This window comes from Pongo abelii, chromosome 6 (genome assembly GCF_028885655.2).
Source record: "Pongo abelii isolate AG06213 chromosome 6, NHGRI_mPonAbe1-v2.0_pri, whole genome shotgun sequence".
Taxonomy (NCBI): Eukaryota; Metazoa; Chordata; class Mammalia; order Primates; family Hominidae; genus Pongo; species Pongo abelii.
The window spans coordinates 153,232,449-153,247,610 of NC_071991.2; the positions used below are offsets into that span (position 1 = coordinate 153,232,449).

Below are 15,162 nucleotides of genomic sequence, written 5' to 3' on the forward strand. Positions count from 1 at the left end.
CCCTAAGGCCACAGTTTTTGTGTCCTTTCTCCATGAAGGCCTTTTTCCGTAAGTGAGATAAGGGAGGTGTGTACTGATGGGGTTTCTCGAGTGGACACTGTTCCCTCCCTCAAACAACATAATGAGGAACTTTCTCAGGATTCTCCCATCTTTCCTGTGAGTACCTGGTGGAGTTCATGAACAAGAGGCCTGCAAGAGGAGGCAAACCTCTCTACTCTGCAGCCCCAAGGGACTTCCTACTCTCACACACGATATTCAGAAATTCATTCTAAACGTTTTAGCTGACTCTTATTTCCCACACATATGGCATTATTTGTTTCTGTCCCAGGTAAGCGAATGCTCAGGTCCTGTTTTTCTTCCGAGGTGTCTCTCCCTAGATTTCCAGTTATTTGGTTGCTCTGCAATGTTGATTTTCTGATGGGCTCAAGAAAGCTACAGTGCTTTTTGCTGTAACCTTGGCAGTGATACTTTATCCAGTGTTCTACGTCTATGAGATAAAACTAGAAATTTCTAACTACTTTTATTTCTACCCATTGAACATTTTATTTTGAATACTGTATTTTTCAGCTCTAAAATATTCACTTCCTGTCTATTTCTTTCTTCATTATGGCCTTGTTTTTCCTTAAATTCTTGAGCATACGTATAGTAATTGTTTGAAATTCTTTGCCTGGTAATTCCATTACTTCTGTCATATTATTTCTATTGATCAATTTTTTTCCTGGTATTGGTCATATATTCCTGCTCCTTCACTTCAGTAGCGATTTTTGATTGGATGCTGGACTTTTGTGAATTTTACTTTATTGAGTGCCGAATTTGGTTGTCTTCTCTTAAAAAATATTGGACTTTGTTCTGGCAGGCCATTACATTCCCTGCTGATCAGCATACTCCCTTCCAGGATTGTTCTAAAGCTCTGTTAGGAGATTCTGGAGTAACCTTTACTCTAGCTTTCTGGTTGTTCCCGATGTACTTTGTCTATCCTCGTGGAGTTTCACCCTACAGCAACATATTCAAGGTGACTCCATGCAGATTTCCAGAACTCTTTCTCTGCCTAGCTCCCTCATCTCCAGTACTGCAACCCACAAATGTCCCACACCAGCACCTACAAATTGTCATCCCTGTGGCCCCAAATCATTAAGACCACTGCGTTCTACCTGAGTTTCCCCTTCCTGCCTCACAATCCAGAAAGCTGGGCTATCATAAGGCCCACCTCGTTTGTTGCCATTCTCTCAGGGATCATGGTCCTCGACTGCCTGTCTTCCAATGTCTGAAAAGAGCATTTCCAAATATGCCAGTTTTCAAGTTGTTTGTGAAGTGAGAAGCCTGTCTCAGTACTCCATCATGGCCAGAGGTGGAAGTTTCTCTTTCGCTGCTTTTTATATCTTCTCTTTTTTGGTTATTAAAATTTTTGGTTTCTCCACGTCTAGATGTGGATTTCTTTTTATTTTTTTTTTACTCCATGCTTGTTATGCTTCCTTAATCTTTGGATTTATGTCTTTCACTAATTCTTAAAAATCATGTGAAATGATCTTTTTGAATATTGCCTCTCCTCTATTCTTTTTATTCTCTCCTTCTGGAACCTCATTTTTACATAGTGTTTTAGTCCTTCAGGCTGCTGTAATGAAATGACACAGTCTGTGTGACTTATAAACAGAATTTCTTTCTTACAGTTCTGGTGGTGGGGAAGTCCAAGATCAAGGTGCCATTAGATTCCGTGTCTGGTGAAGGCCCATTCCTCATAGGTGGCCATCTTTTCACTCTAACCTCACACGGCGGGAGGGGCAAGGCAGCTCTTGGGGGTCTCTTTATGAGGACACTCATCTCATTCATCTATTCACCTCCAAAGGCCTCACCTCCAAATACTGTCACATTTGGGGATTAGGTTTCAACATATGAATTTGGGGTGGAGGAATACAAACATTCAAGCTATATCATGTGTTTGGCATCCTCATTCATTTCTCAATTGCTAAACCTCTCATTCACATCCTTCATCTCCTTTTCTCTTTGTGTTATACTCTGCGAAATTTTTTTGTCTACCCTTAATTCCCAAATTCTCTCAATTATGTCTCATCTGTGTAATTTTCCCTTTGGGTTTTTTAACAACTGTATTTTGAACATGTTTGATTTTTTTTCCTCTTTAATTTTTTTGAAGCAATACAAACCCATAGAAAGTTTAAGAGTAAAATTAAACTTTTTTTGTGAATCATTTGTGACTAAGTTGCTGACCAGATGCCCCAGCAGCCACAAGTACTGCATGTAGTATGTATTTACTACAAAGGCTTTCTTCCTCCATGCCGCTTATTAATCACTGAAATCAGGAAATTAACTTTGTGTGTTACTGCCATCTAACCTTCAGACTCTATCAATTTTTGCAAATTGTCTCAATAAGAGTGAAAAGATCATTTATTCCCTTTAGTTGTGATGTCTTTTTCTTCTTCACTCTGAAATGTTTTCTTAGTCTTTCCTTGACTTTCATAATTAGATCTTTGTAGATTACAAGCCAATTATTTTCTGGAATGTCTCTCAATTTGAGTTTGTCCTTTTTTCTTCAGAATTAGACTTGGTTAGGTATCTTTGACAGGATTATCACAGAAGTGATGCTGTACTCTTCTTATTGTATTATATCAGGTGGCAACTTTTATTTATCTCATTATTGAAAATGTTTACTTTGATCAGTTAGGGTGGTTTTAGAGGCTGTTCCACTGAAAATTATTCTTTTCTACTATGTAATTAATACATATTTTCTAGGAAGGAACACCTTAACTATTTTGATATACTGTTTCCATATAAAGTTCAATTTATTATTTATCAATATTTGTATAGACACAAGCTTTCCTGTTTTTAGTCTATTACTCTCATTATTTAATTTGATGCTCATCTCATCTCTGCTTTGGCCCATTAAATCTCACTTCTGTGTCATTTTGACATATCTTTATCACTATTCAAGCACTTCCTTGATTTTTGGAGGGAACAAGATGTTCCAGGCTGATCTTGCGAATTCCATGCCCTAGCCCTGAAATCAGTTGTTTTTCCAAGTAATACTGGTTCCTTTTGAAAAGTGGTATTTAGAAACCAAGGTCTAGGTGCTGGGTGTGCTCAAGATGGGCTGCTGTCTCCAGGGCACTCTTGGTGGACAGTTAGGAAACACACACACATACACACACACACACAGAGTTATGCAAAAATAGGCATACATATATTTGCATATACACTTACTCCTACAATGAAATACAATTATCAAAAACCATTAGTGCAATCACTCCAATTCTTTATTCTAATAACACACCATAGGGTTAATTTTAGCTTTTTCTTCATGTAAGTAACTCCCTATTTGCACAGTGAGAAACTTAGCTCCATCACCCTTAATATATTTATATATCTGATAAATTTCCCTGTTCATAACCAATACGCCATCTCTGTTGTCACCTTCCTCCATGCAGGTCCCCTTACATACCGGAGTTCTGATTCCCTGTGCTCTGCCTCCCACCAGTGTGAAAACTCTCACAATGCTTGTGTTCTGCCGTTCTAGTCTACTTATCTTTGGCAACTCCCACCTCATCCCAGTAGGGCCCTGAATTCCACGTTGGGCCCATACCTCAGGATCATGTCCTAGTAGCCCGGTCATATGTGAGTCCCCATGTTGAACTGCCCCCATGGATGGATGCCCTCCTCACTTTGCCAATCCACAGGACATACTTTGCAACCTGTGGTGCTGTCACACGCCTTGTTGGGCAGCCCTCTCACAGGGAGTGGGCTGAAAGACATGCTTAGGCTCCAATCCTCTAGCCTGGCCAGCACATCCCTCCCCACCTCTCCCAGCCCTGCTATACCACTAGTGCTGCCTAATGGCTTTAGGACATTGTTCAGATACAAGAAAAAGGAAGCACTCTCTGGCTACTCTAGACAGTCTCTTCTTGATTTCTTTCATCTTTTATTTCCTTAAACCTTTCAAATATTGTCCTTTATGGTAATTTTAATAACTAAAGCCCCTAGGAGGTCAATCTAGTTTGTATTTTTCACTTACAGTGGTTTCTTCCCTCGTGCATTTTGTGATCTTTGATTTTAAGTCCATAGTTGGTTGACCTTAAACTGTGAAGAATGTAAGTGGATAATCTGAGAAAGCCCTTCCAGGATCTCTGGCCTAATTTGGGAGCCTGGGGTTTAGATTCCCTCCTCAAAAGCTGTCCAAGAATTTGCTTGCTATTAGCAGTGCAAATGGGGATGACTTCCCCAGTGAAACCCTGAACTTCCTGTACACTACTAACTGCTCAGGCTTTGGCTCTGTTTTTTTTTTGTTTGTTTGTTTTTTTGCTTAAGAGATGGGGTTCTGTTTGGTCACCCAGACTGGAGTGCAGTGGTGCAATTACAGCTCATTATAACCTCGAACTCCTGGACTCAGATGATCCTTCTGCCTCAGCCTCCAGAGTAGTTATGCAAAGCAGTTAAAGGTATGCACCACCATGCTTGGCTGTTTTTATTTTTATTTTTTGTAGAAATGGGGTTTTGCCATGTTGCCCATGCTGGTCTTGAAATCCTTGGCTCAAGTGATAACCACCTGCCTTAGCCTCCCAATGCATTGGGATTACAAGGGTGAGCCACTGTGCTCGGTGTTTTGCTTCCTTCTTGATCCTTTGGAAACATTATTCCTAAAACCTAGCAATACAACAAAAAATGTTTTCTACAGAATCTGTTTTGTTGGAGGAGGGGAACAGAATTTCCAGTTCATCATTACTGAGATGAGAAAGACTTCTATATTTACTTTATTTACAAAAAAGCGAAGCTTGCTTTTAAGATTTTCAGTAGGATATGTATGAAACTGCAGCACTCACTAGGTAGTCTTCTTAGGTTTAACCCCTGACACTCATATAATGCCATGCCTGGCAGCAGCTCCACTATGGAGGATTGAGGAGAAGAAACACACTTCACTGCAGTACAGGCATAGAAGAGCTCTACTCTTTGGCTCCCCAAATGCAATTCAGGTGCAAACCAATATGGGTGGGGGCTTGGCTTGGAAGTCCTTGACCGGCGGGAAACCAGTTCCCTGAGTTTGTCTTTTAGATTCCCACACTCAGTTAAGACAGTAACAGAGGCTAAAGGTATGGCTTCCTACTAGGTGTTTTAAGATTATTCAGTACTTTCAAGCCAGAGGCAGTGTACAAGTCAGAGGTCATTTTTACCATGAGCAATGTTTTATTTATTTACTTATTTAGAGATGGAGTTTCACTCTTGTCACCTAGGCTGGAGTGTAGTGGTGTGATCTCGGCTCACTGCAACCTCCGCCTCCTGAGTTCAAGTGATTCTTGTGCCTCAGCCTCCCAAGTAGCTGGGATTACAGGCATGTGCCACCACGCCCAGCTAATTTTTGTATTTTTAGTAGAGATGGGTATTTGCCATGTAGGCCAGGCTGGTCTTGAACTCCTGACCTCAGGTGATCCACCTGTCTCAGCCTCCCAAAGTGTTGGGATTACAGGCGTGAGCCACCGCGCCTGGCCTACAACCAATGTTGTTTTATACCACAATGGACATTCTGCCTTCATAAGGTTTCTATGGCAAGTTAAAGTTAACACAAAGTGAAGTCTGTTCATAGATAAGGAAAAGGGGTTGGTTAAATCTTTACTCACAGTAATTTACCAAGAACTTCAAATACTGGGTGTCCACGCTCAAAAATTTTTCCAGTGGGTGTTTGATCAAAAAATTTTATAGACTCTCGTTCTAGAGAAATTCAGTTTCAAGTGGCTTATGAGATTGTTTCATCTGTTAATTTGTTTTTTTGTGGAATTCTTCTGAAGATCACCACTGAATTATCCTGAAAAATATTTTCTGAGTTAGGCATGCCATCCTCCACAGTTCAAAAAATAATGAAAGGTGATACAGAGTTCAAGCCATTTAAATATGGATGTATTAACGTGCTTTTTAATAGAGACCATTTTTCAATGGGTTGCTGGCAAAATATTTTTTTTGGGGCGTGAGTTCTCACAGTTGAATAATTTTTTTGTTTTTTTTGAGACAGAATCTCGCTCTGTCACCCAGGCTGGATTGCGGTGGCGCAATCTCGGCTCACTGCAACGTCCGCCTCCTGGATTCAAGCAATTCTCCTGCCTCAGCCTCCTTAGTAGCTGGGATTATAGGCGCATGCCACCACGCCCAGCTAATTTTTGTATTTTCAGTAGAGACGGGGTTTCACCATGTTGGTCAGGCTGGTCTCAAACTCCTGACCTCGTGATCCACCCGCCTCAGCCTCCCAAAGTGGTGGGATTACAGGCGTGAGCCACCGCGCCCGGCCAGCATTTTATTATACGTACCGTTTTCTCATCTCTTCACCCATCCACCAATGCATCTCCTGTATGGACGTCTTGGTTGTTAACTCACGCCATTGGACCTCCAGTTTCATGCCTCTCCACATTGCAGGGTCCTCTACATTGTTGTATTAGTCACCTTTCTAAAATACAAATCTCACCATGCAAATTGTTTCTAAAATCTTTCCATAGACCCCATAGTCAGAAAAACGTCCCAAAGTCCGGAATCCTGGCCCCTGCCTACCTTTCCAGTTTCTCTGCTGGGTCAGAACGCCTCACCTAAGCCCCACGTTGATCGATATGGAATCAATGTTTACAGCTGGTGTGTACTTAGTCAACCCCCTTCCCCGACTTCGACCACTCAGACGCGCCTTCCCGGGCCCCACACCCCAAAACCCCTGAGCCCTTTCGTCCACAGCTGTCTGATCACCCAGCACCCTTTCCTTTATGTCAAGTATGAGGATTTCGTTTCTATTTCTCACTGCTCCAAAATGCAAACTCAGACATGAGTGCCGGGCGCTGTCAGTCCCGCTCACGTCTTGTTCTCAGGGCCGCAAGGCGCAGGGGCAGTGAGGGCCGAGAGCCCATCGGGGCCCGGCGCTGCCCGCTGCCCAGCCGGGCGCGGAGAAGGGGTCGCGGGTCCGGAGGGTCTCGGGTTGTAGGAAGTGAGGGCTCGCGGGCGCCGCACGAGTGCGCGTGCACGTTAGCCCGGCGCGGGCGGCACTCATCTCACCTCGCGGAAGCACCTGCCTGAGTTGTGCGCACCCTTTCCTGCCCTCAACACAAGCCGTCGGCGTTCACTATTGCAGCTCATTCAGACTCCACTCTCCAACCTACTGTCCAGGTACAGAAACGATAGTTAAGGTCCCCCGGACCGTACGCTGGGCCTTGCCTCCCCGGCTCCTAACGGGAGACCGGCTGCCGTAAAGCTTCGCTTTGCCGACGGCTGCAAAGCGCCTTACGACTGAACCCGGAATCGACCTACGGCCAGCAGTCGTCCCCGCCCTACTTCAAACATTTGGGTTTCAGGAGCCGTGCGGAGGTGATTGCCGCGGGTTTGCGTTGCACGCCCACCGCCCGAAACACGGAGGTGGCCTCAGGGCTGCTGCGGCCTCGGCAGGGGCAGGCCCCGGCGCCCGCCCGCCTCCCGGCCTCCATCATCCCAGGGTGCACCGCGGCGGGCGCGGGCCCGCGGCCATGTTGCGGTAGTTTGTTGTTTTCTTCCTGCGGAGGCGAAGGGGAAGCTGTGGACCGCGAAGCGCCCGGCTTCGCCTCTGCCTCCTGCAGCCCCCTCCCTTCCCTGTCCTCCGTCACCCGTACCCGGGCCCGGACCAGGCACGTCGGCCCACCAGCTGGCTTGGTGGGCGAGGCTGAAGGCCGGGCCCCGCGAGTGCCATGGCGGCCGCCCTGGGAGCGAGCGGAGGAGCAGGCGCCGGAGGTACGTGAGGCAGCCGGACTCTGGGGGCCAGGGCCGCGCCGCGCCGCGGTGGGCGGGGGTGTAGGCCGGGGGGCCTCCGCGCTTAGGAGAGGACGAGGCTCTCCGCGGCTCCGACTCTCTTTGTGTTCGGCCTATTCAGTTTTCTCCCTCGCCTTCCTTCGCTATTGTCATTCTCCCTTTCTCGCTCCTCCTCTGCGCTGTGCAGATCGTACTTACCCATGAACTTCTGTGTGTCGTCTACTTTGCAAGGCTGCGTAAGTGTCAGGCCCATCGCTGGCCTTGGCGGGCATTAAGTGCCGAAGCCGGCCCGGTGTCCTATGGCTAGGAGAGCGCCCCCCCCCCCCCCGCGACATGTCACTTAGGGAGAGCGGGGCAGGTCGCTGTAGGGTGGGTGGTTAAGATTGTGAGGCCATCCTGACAGATTTAGATTGATTTCAAGCCCATTACAGAAACATAACGAAAAGATTCACCTGTGTGAAGGAATGTGCGACAGCAGGCCATTTTGGAAAGTGAGATTTCTTGAGAAAGTCTCAATAAATCCCTGTTTTAAATTAACTTATTTGTTGTCTAATAACCCTGTTAGTGTTTTATTTGCGTCTTGCAAAAGTGAAAACGTGACACAAAAGGCTTAGATATTGAGTCAGTTCCTTTGGATAGTTTTTCCTGTTTGCAAGCATAAACAATATTGATGAAACACCTATCTCTAAAAAATTGTAGGTAAACTACTTTCAGGTAAAATTACATATCACTGGGGGTTTTAAAAACATGTGGAGAGATACTTGAAAGTGACTTTTTAAATGATTATTTTGAAAACTTTGAAAAGATGGTAAAATATGGATAACAAAAGCATTTGGGATTAGTTCTTACCATTGAAACGTTGAAAAGCCGGTCTAGTGTATACTCGAGAAGTATTTTTTAGTAAATGCTAGCAGATGGTTACGTTGTAATCATCCTGTTAGGAATTTTGGCCCAACTGTCAAAACGTTTGCCTGACAAAATGGAAAAACAAAACTATAAAGACTAAGTGTAGGAAATCGCTTCTGGCAGTTTGGTTTGTTATATGCCACTTTTCTTTCAGTTTAAATACATGATGTTTGCGTGTTACATCTGAGACTAATTAAAATTTTAAAATATATAGTTGACCTATTTTTCTGGGGGTCAGAATTACTTGTTTTATAGCATTCCCAGTGTAACCTGGGAACTCTGGGGTGAACACTCTTTTCATTAGAAAGACTAAGGTGTTATTTGTATTTTTTCTCTTTTCTTTCAGTAGCGTACAGTGGAGTTTTCTAGAGGCTGAATAACGTGAAGACGTTATGCTGATGGCTAATGGAATATATGCTTGTGTATTCTTTTACGTTTCTCATTTTAAATTTCTAAAATAGTAATATCACTGAATGTAATCCAGATAAACAGGCATTTTTGGGTCTTCAATAATTTTGAGGTCAGAAGTTTTGAGAATTGCTATTTTAGAAGAATAAGTAGGCTTTATTCATGATGCTTTGGAGTTTTTCGTTCCATTTTGTCACAAGTGCCAGAGTTTCCTTTGCTCTTCAAACCAAACTCCTTGACAAGGTTTGTGAGTTCTGTATGACTTGGTCCCTGCCTACCCCACCAGCATGTTGTGTGATTGTTTCCTTTATCCTGGAAGTTCATCGCATGGACTGCTTCTGTACCCGCTCTTGCCAGGGCTGACTCCTGATCCAGTGGATCTCACGCTCTTAAGGGAGGCTTTCCTTGAGAATTCATTGTATCTGAGGAATGTCTGTCCCTTGCTCTTGTGCCTCTCTCGTCTTCATTCTCTAGCACCCTTGTTTTCTTCAGAATGTTTATCTTAATTTGTAATTTTCTTCAGTTTTTACTTGTTTGTTAAATCTGCCTCCCACAGTAGCATGTAAACCTCATGAGGACAAAAATGCTACCTGTTTTATCATGCATTCCACGTGTTCCTGGCACATAGCATGTGTTCAACAAACATTTGGTGAATGAATTCAAGGATGAAATGTTTTCTTTACGAATAGGAAATAATAATTGTATCTTAAGTTATGTTAGTCATTTCCACGTGATTTACCTGTGTAACTGATTAAATCATGTTAGCTTGGAGAAATATTTACATTGTTAATACCTTATTGAGCTATAGATAGCTTACAATAAGCTATAGATGGCTTATTTGGTAGCTCAGTTTAGCATATTGTCTAGCACAGTGGCTTTCAAACTTTTTAAAATGGCAGCCGCAGAAATGTGATTGACATTGTGATTTAGTACATACATAAAAGTTAAAAAAAATTTCATGAACAATACTGGTCCAATACTATGCCATGCACTCTAATGTTTTCTATTTCATTACAGTAAAATGCTGGTTGTGATCTAGATTAATTTCACATCCTACAAAATGAGTTCAAGATTGTCAGTTTGAAAATCACTGGTCTCCTGTATAGTAAGTGGTTAATATTTATTGAATAAAATAGATCTTGGCTGTCCATAATCTGGATAGCCAAAATGGGTACCACAAAGTGTCTATAGGAGTGTTTGCTTATTTTTTACTTTTTTTTTGAGACAGGGTCTTGCTGTGTTGCCCAGACTGGAGTGCAGTCGTATGATCATGGCTAATTGCAGCCTTGGCCTCCTGGGCTCAGTTGATTCTCCCACTTCAGCCTCCTTAGTATCTGGGACTGCAGGTGTGCACCACCACGCCTGGCTAATTTTTGTATTTTTTGTAGAGACAGGGTTTTGCCAAGGTGCCCAGGCAGGAACTCGGGCTCAAGTGATCTGCCCGCCTCAGCCTCTGAGAGTGCGAGGATTGCGTGAGCCACCATGCCTTGCCATGATACGTTTCAAAGGAGTCATTTGGTATTGCAGCCAAGTAGTAAGGATAGAGAAATGGAATTGCTATCCTTACTAATAGCAGAGAGAATGACAACTGTTATTTATTGGAGACTGAAAACAAAAACATAAAGGCAAAAACATGGCATTTTGGGGAAGGAACAAATAGTTTAATGAGTTTCAAGATCTTCCAGTTCCGGTGCTTCCTTGTGAAATATAAAATAAAAAATCAGTGCACAAATCGTAAAAAGCCTCCAACCTAGTGAGTGCATTATCTCACTTAAGATTTACAACAGCATTCTTGGGCCTGAGCTAATCTGATTTTATAGGTGAGGTGAAAAAATGGGTGCTTGTAAGTTTTTTGTTTTCTAGTTAATTCTTAGAAATAAAAAGTTTTAATGGAAAATTTCAAACACACCCAGTAGTAGAATAATGAACCCACATACCCATCACCTAGCATCAACATTTTGGCAGTCTATTTTCATCCCCCCACCTCCACTTTTGTATATTTCAAACAAATCCTAGGCTGGTAACATTTTAGAGCAAGATACACTGCTGGGATGAGTTAAGACTTTAGATACTAAACCAGTTGCCTTAATTTACATTTGGTAGTAAACTAGCCCAGAAAAGTTCAGCCACCTAACTGTTAAGAAAGGGAAATAGACTCGAATTTAGGTTTTTTGACTTCTAGTTCAGTGTTCCTTCTACTGTGTCAGTATGTAGTAAGGCAGGAAAGTATGAAGCATGGTGCTTTCATTCGAAATTGTGAAAGTGAAACAAGTTTTAGTACTTCAACAGGTAAAATTTACCTGGTAGGAAATTTTTGGAGCATTTTAATCACTAATAGTGCTGATAAATGAGATGTTTTCATACTGATAATTATGTGTGTATAGCCATTTAATTCTTTTTTTTTTTTTCCTTCAAGAAAATCTTTCATGCTTAATTTCTTAGCTTCAATCAAGAGAGTTTGAGGAATGGGGAAAGAATAGCCTTTCTCATTTCAGCCATGAGTACTTTTAGCATTTCTTCTAGGGCAGGTGTATTAATGAAAAAGTCCCTTAGGTCATACCTGGGGATATAATTTTTGAATGGCAGTTTGAAATATTTCATCCTATTACCTTCTGGCTTCCATAGTTTCTGATGAGAAATTGACTGTTAATCTTATGGAGGATCCTTTGTACATGACATGTCACTTCTCTCTTGGTGTATTCAAGATTCTCTTTGTCTTTGGCTTTTGATGGTGTGATCATAATGTGTCTCTGTGTGGGTCTCCAGATTATCCTGCTTGGAGTGGTGAGCTTCTTGAATATGTAGGTTCATGTCTTTCACCAAATTTGGAAGCTTTTTATTTTTTTCTCCAATTCTTTTTCCTGCTACTTTGTTTTCTCCTTTTGGGACTCCCATAATGCATAGATTGGTACTTTTAATGATGTCCCCCTGTTTTTTAAGGCTCTGCTTATTTTTCCTCTGCTCCTTAGACTGGATAATTTCAATATTTTCCTGTTTCTTCACCTATAGCACCCTTGTTTTCTTCAGAATGTTTATCTCAATTTGTAATTTTTTTTTAGTTACTTACTTGTTTTTTAAATCTGCCTCCCACATAAGCCTGTAAGCCTCATGAGGACAAAAAATGCTGTCTGTTTTACCATGCATTCCAAATGTTCCTGGCACATAGCATGTGTTAAATATTTGGTGAATGAATTAAAGAATGACATATTTTCTGTATGAATCTGAAAAAATATCTATAATTGTATCCTAATTTATGTTAGTCAATTCCACACAATTTACCTGTGTAACTGATTAAATCATGTTAAGTTGATTTTTTCAGTCCCTCAGTTTTGGGACTGAAAATTGGACATTTTAAATATTGTGATGTGGAAATTTTGGAAGTCAGAATGTCCCCCCTTTTCTGGGTTTGCTATTTCTTGTTGTGGGCTTCAGTTGTCTGGTTTTTTAATGACTTGCCAAATGAAAAGAGACTCTGTTCCTTGTCTCCGGTGGTCGCTGATGTCTCCGTTGTGTTGTCATTGCCCAGCCAGTGATCTGATGGAGATGTCCTCAAATGGCTGGAGCTGCAAATAAAACAAAACCAAAACCAAAAAACAAACAAAAACTCCTGTGCTTACGTTACTTCATTGCTCATCCAGGCCACCTATAACCCCAACCTTAGCCTCACCTTCTGCATATGCGTAGCTGAAAGATCAGCCAGAGGTATGAATCTAGGGTTTTTTCAAGTTGTTTTCTGAGCGTGTGCCCAGCCTTCAGCATGTGCATGGTCTTCCAGATATCCCAGTATACATGGGAGACCTCAACACTCTCATTCCTTCATATATTTTCCTCCTCAGCCTCTTCTTTCCCAGGCTTTTCAGTCTGTGTGTTGCTTACCCTGGCCGTCATCCCTTGCCCCAGGTGACCCTGGTTAGTGGATGTCTTTAAATGCTTTTGACAAGCACTTGCCTGGGGTGCTGCTCTAGCCCTGAGAGAGTTCTGAAGGGGTGGTCTCTGAGCTGATTCCTCAGAGAACCACCAGACAGGTCACAATGCACAATCACAGTTTTTTGAGGACAGGTTCTTATTGACCCCTTTAGCATCACTGCACCAGGAGCACTGACTGCCATCCCCAGTGCTGCCTCTGAGCTGTGAAATGCTTTCTCTGCGTCTGTTGTGATTATGTGTTCTTCCCCTGTTCTTTAATCTCTTAATGTAATGTATTGATGGATTTCCAGTGCTGAACTAAGCGTGCATTCTGGGGTTCAAAATCTTGATCTGCACATTTTGTTCTTTTTAATATATTGTTGGATTTCATTTTAGGATTTATTTCTGATCATAAGGGAGACTGACTTTTTGTTCTCTTCCTTGGTATTTGTGTGTACATTTGTGCTATCCTTTTATTTATGATATGTTGGTTTTTAGAATGAGTTGTGAAATTTTCTGGGACGGTATAAAAATCCGTTATTGACTGTGGAAGAACTCTTCTCCAGAGCCATTTGGGTCTGGTTCCCTTTAAAAAAGTTATCTTTTCAATTTCCTGTATTATTATTGATTTATTTAGTTTTATAAGATGAAAAGTCAATTACGATCATTTAAATTTTCCTAGAAAAATTATTCTTTATGTTCAGATTTCCACATTGATATAGAGTTAAGCAATGCTGCAGCTTCTTTTTGTTGTTGTTGTTGTTGTTTTGTTTTGAGATGGAGTCTCTATCGCCCAGGCTGGAGTGTTGTGGTGTGATCTTGGCTCACTGCCACCTCTACCTCTTAGGTTCAAGCGATTCTTGTGCCTCAGCCTCTCGAGTAGCTGGGATTACAGGCACATGTTACCATACCCAGCTGATTTTTGTATTTTTAGTAGAGACGGGGTTTTGCCATGTTGGCCAGGCTGCTCTGGAACTCCTGACCTCAGGTGATCTGCCCGCCTCGGCCTCCGAAAGTGTCAGGATTACAGGCGTGAGCCACTGCGCCTGGCCGACAGCTTCTTAAGTGTGTGTGTTGAAGGTAAATTTTTTTGAGACTGAGACTCCTGAGTCTGAAGGAATTTTTAATTTTCACAACTTGATTGGTGGTTTGGTTGGGTCCAGAATTTTAGATTTGAGTTTATTTTTGTAAGATTTTTGGTGGTATTGCTGTGTTTTCTGGCATCCAGATCTGCTCTTGAGACGTTTGAGGACATTCTGATTCCTAATCATTTTTATGTGACCTTTTTTCATTCTAGAAGTTTTTAACAACATTTTCTCCTCTTTGTTTGACATTTCATCCCTTAAACTCAGCCATTTAGAAGACTTCATAGCTAGGCCAGGAGGTGGAGGTTGTAGTGAGCCGAGATCGCGCCACTGCACTCCAGCCTGGGCAACAGAGGGAAACTCTTTGTCTCACCAAACAAAAAAAAAAAAAAAAAAGGGTCTAGGTTCCTGGGAAAAGAAATGAGTGTCAGTTCCTGTAGATTTTAAGTCATGATGGGAACATCCAGTAGGCTGAGCTCAGCTCACTTGTCTCTTCTTGGCTACCCAAGTTTATAGAGCGAGCCTTTATAACTTCCATAATAGGAGGGGTCCTATCTCATATCAAGCAGTAAGTCTATTATGATTGATTTTTAAACCCTGAATGAAGAAAGTTCGTTGAAAGACAAACAAATGGCCAATGAACACTACACTTCATAAACAAAATAAAAAGTTCATTTTAGGGAGAACCTGTCCTGGGGCCCGTGTAACATAGTAGAGTTTTAAAACAGTGACTACAAATTATTTCTAAAGCAACATGGTGTAGGAACTCTTTCTGAAAATTTGGCTTGGCTATTCAGAACTTAGTAGTTATGCTGTAAGGCTCATATGTTCACTTCAAAAGTTATTGGACATTCCCTGATTTCTAGTTACTATTTAAATAAAGGATCTGGATTCCCTCATCCGTAAAATAGGGAATTTTGACTGTTAGTGATTTGGACTAGGAACATATTATACATGAGTGTGATATTGAGGAAGAAGGAGGTTGAGAACCTTTGGAATACAAAGGTCAGCAAACTTTTTCTTTGACGGGTCAGATAGTAAATATTTTAGGCTTTGCAGGGCAAATGAGTTTTGTTGGAAGTGCTGAACTCTGCCGTTTACCTTGAAA

General features: G+C 42.1%; 1 protein-coding gene and 1 long non-coding RNA gene across 12 annotated transcripts in view; one reads left to right on the forward strand and one right to left on the reverse strand.

Annotated features, from left to right (window-relative positions):
• Window positions 1–4,257: 4,257 nt before the first annotated feature.
• LOC134761806 (uncharacterized) lies at window positions 4,258–6,979 on the reverse strand. Its single transcript, XR_010140953.1, has 2 exons — window positions 6,300–6,979; window positions 4,258–5,803 (listed from the first exon to the last, which is right to left on the reverse strand). It is a non-coding gene; the product is annotated as an uncharacterized LOC134761806 (long non-coding RNA).
• Window positions 6,980–7,021: 42 nt separating this feature from the next.
• RBM33 (RNA binding motif protein 33) overlaps window positions 7,022–15,162 on the forward strand; it is a 137,546-nt gene continuing 129,405 nt past the window's right edge. For 4 of the 11 annotated variants that reach the window (XM_009243468.4, XM_024249677.3, XM_063726240.1 and 1 more), the window contains exon 1: window positions 7,249–7,731. In XM_009243468.4, the coding sequence (XP_009241743.1) occupies window positions 7,689–7,731 (43 nt within the window). In that variant the 5' untranslated portion in view covers window positions 7,249–7,688. Of the gene's footprint in view, window positions 7,138–7,248; window positions 7,732–15,162 lie in introns of those variants that run through there. The other 7 variants (XM_009243470.4, XM_054560051.2, XM_063726242.1 and 4 more) reach the window with 3 other exon arrangements.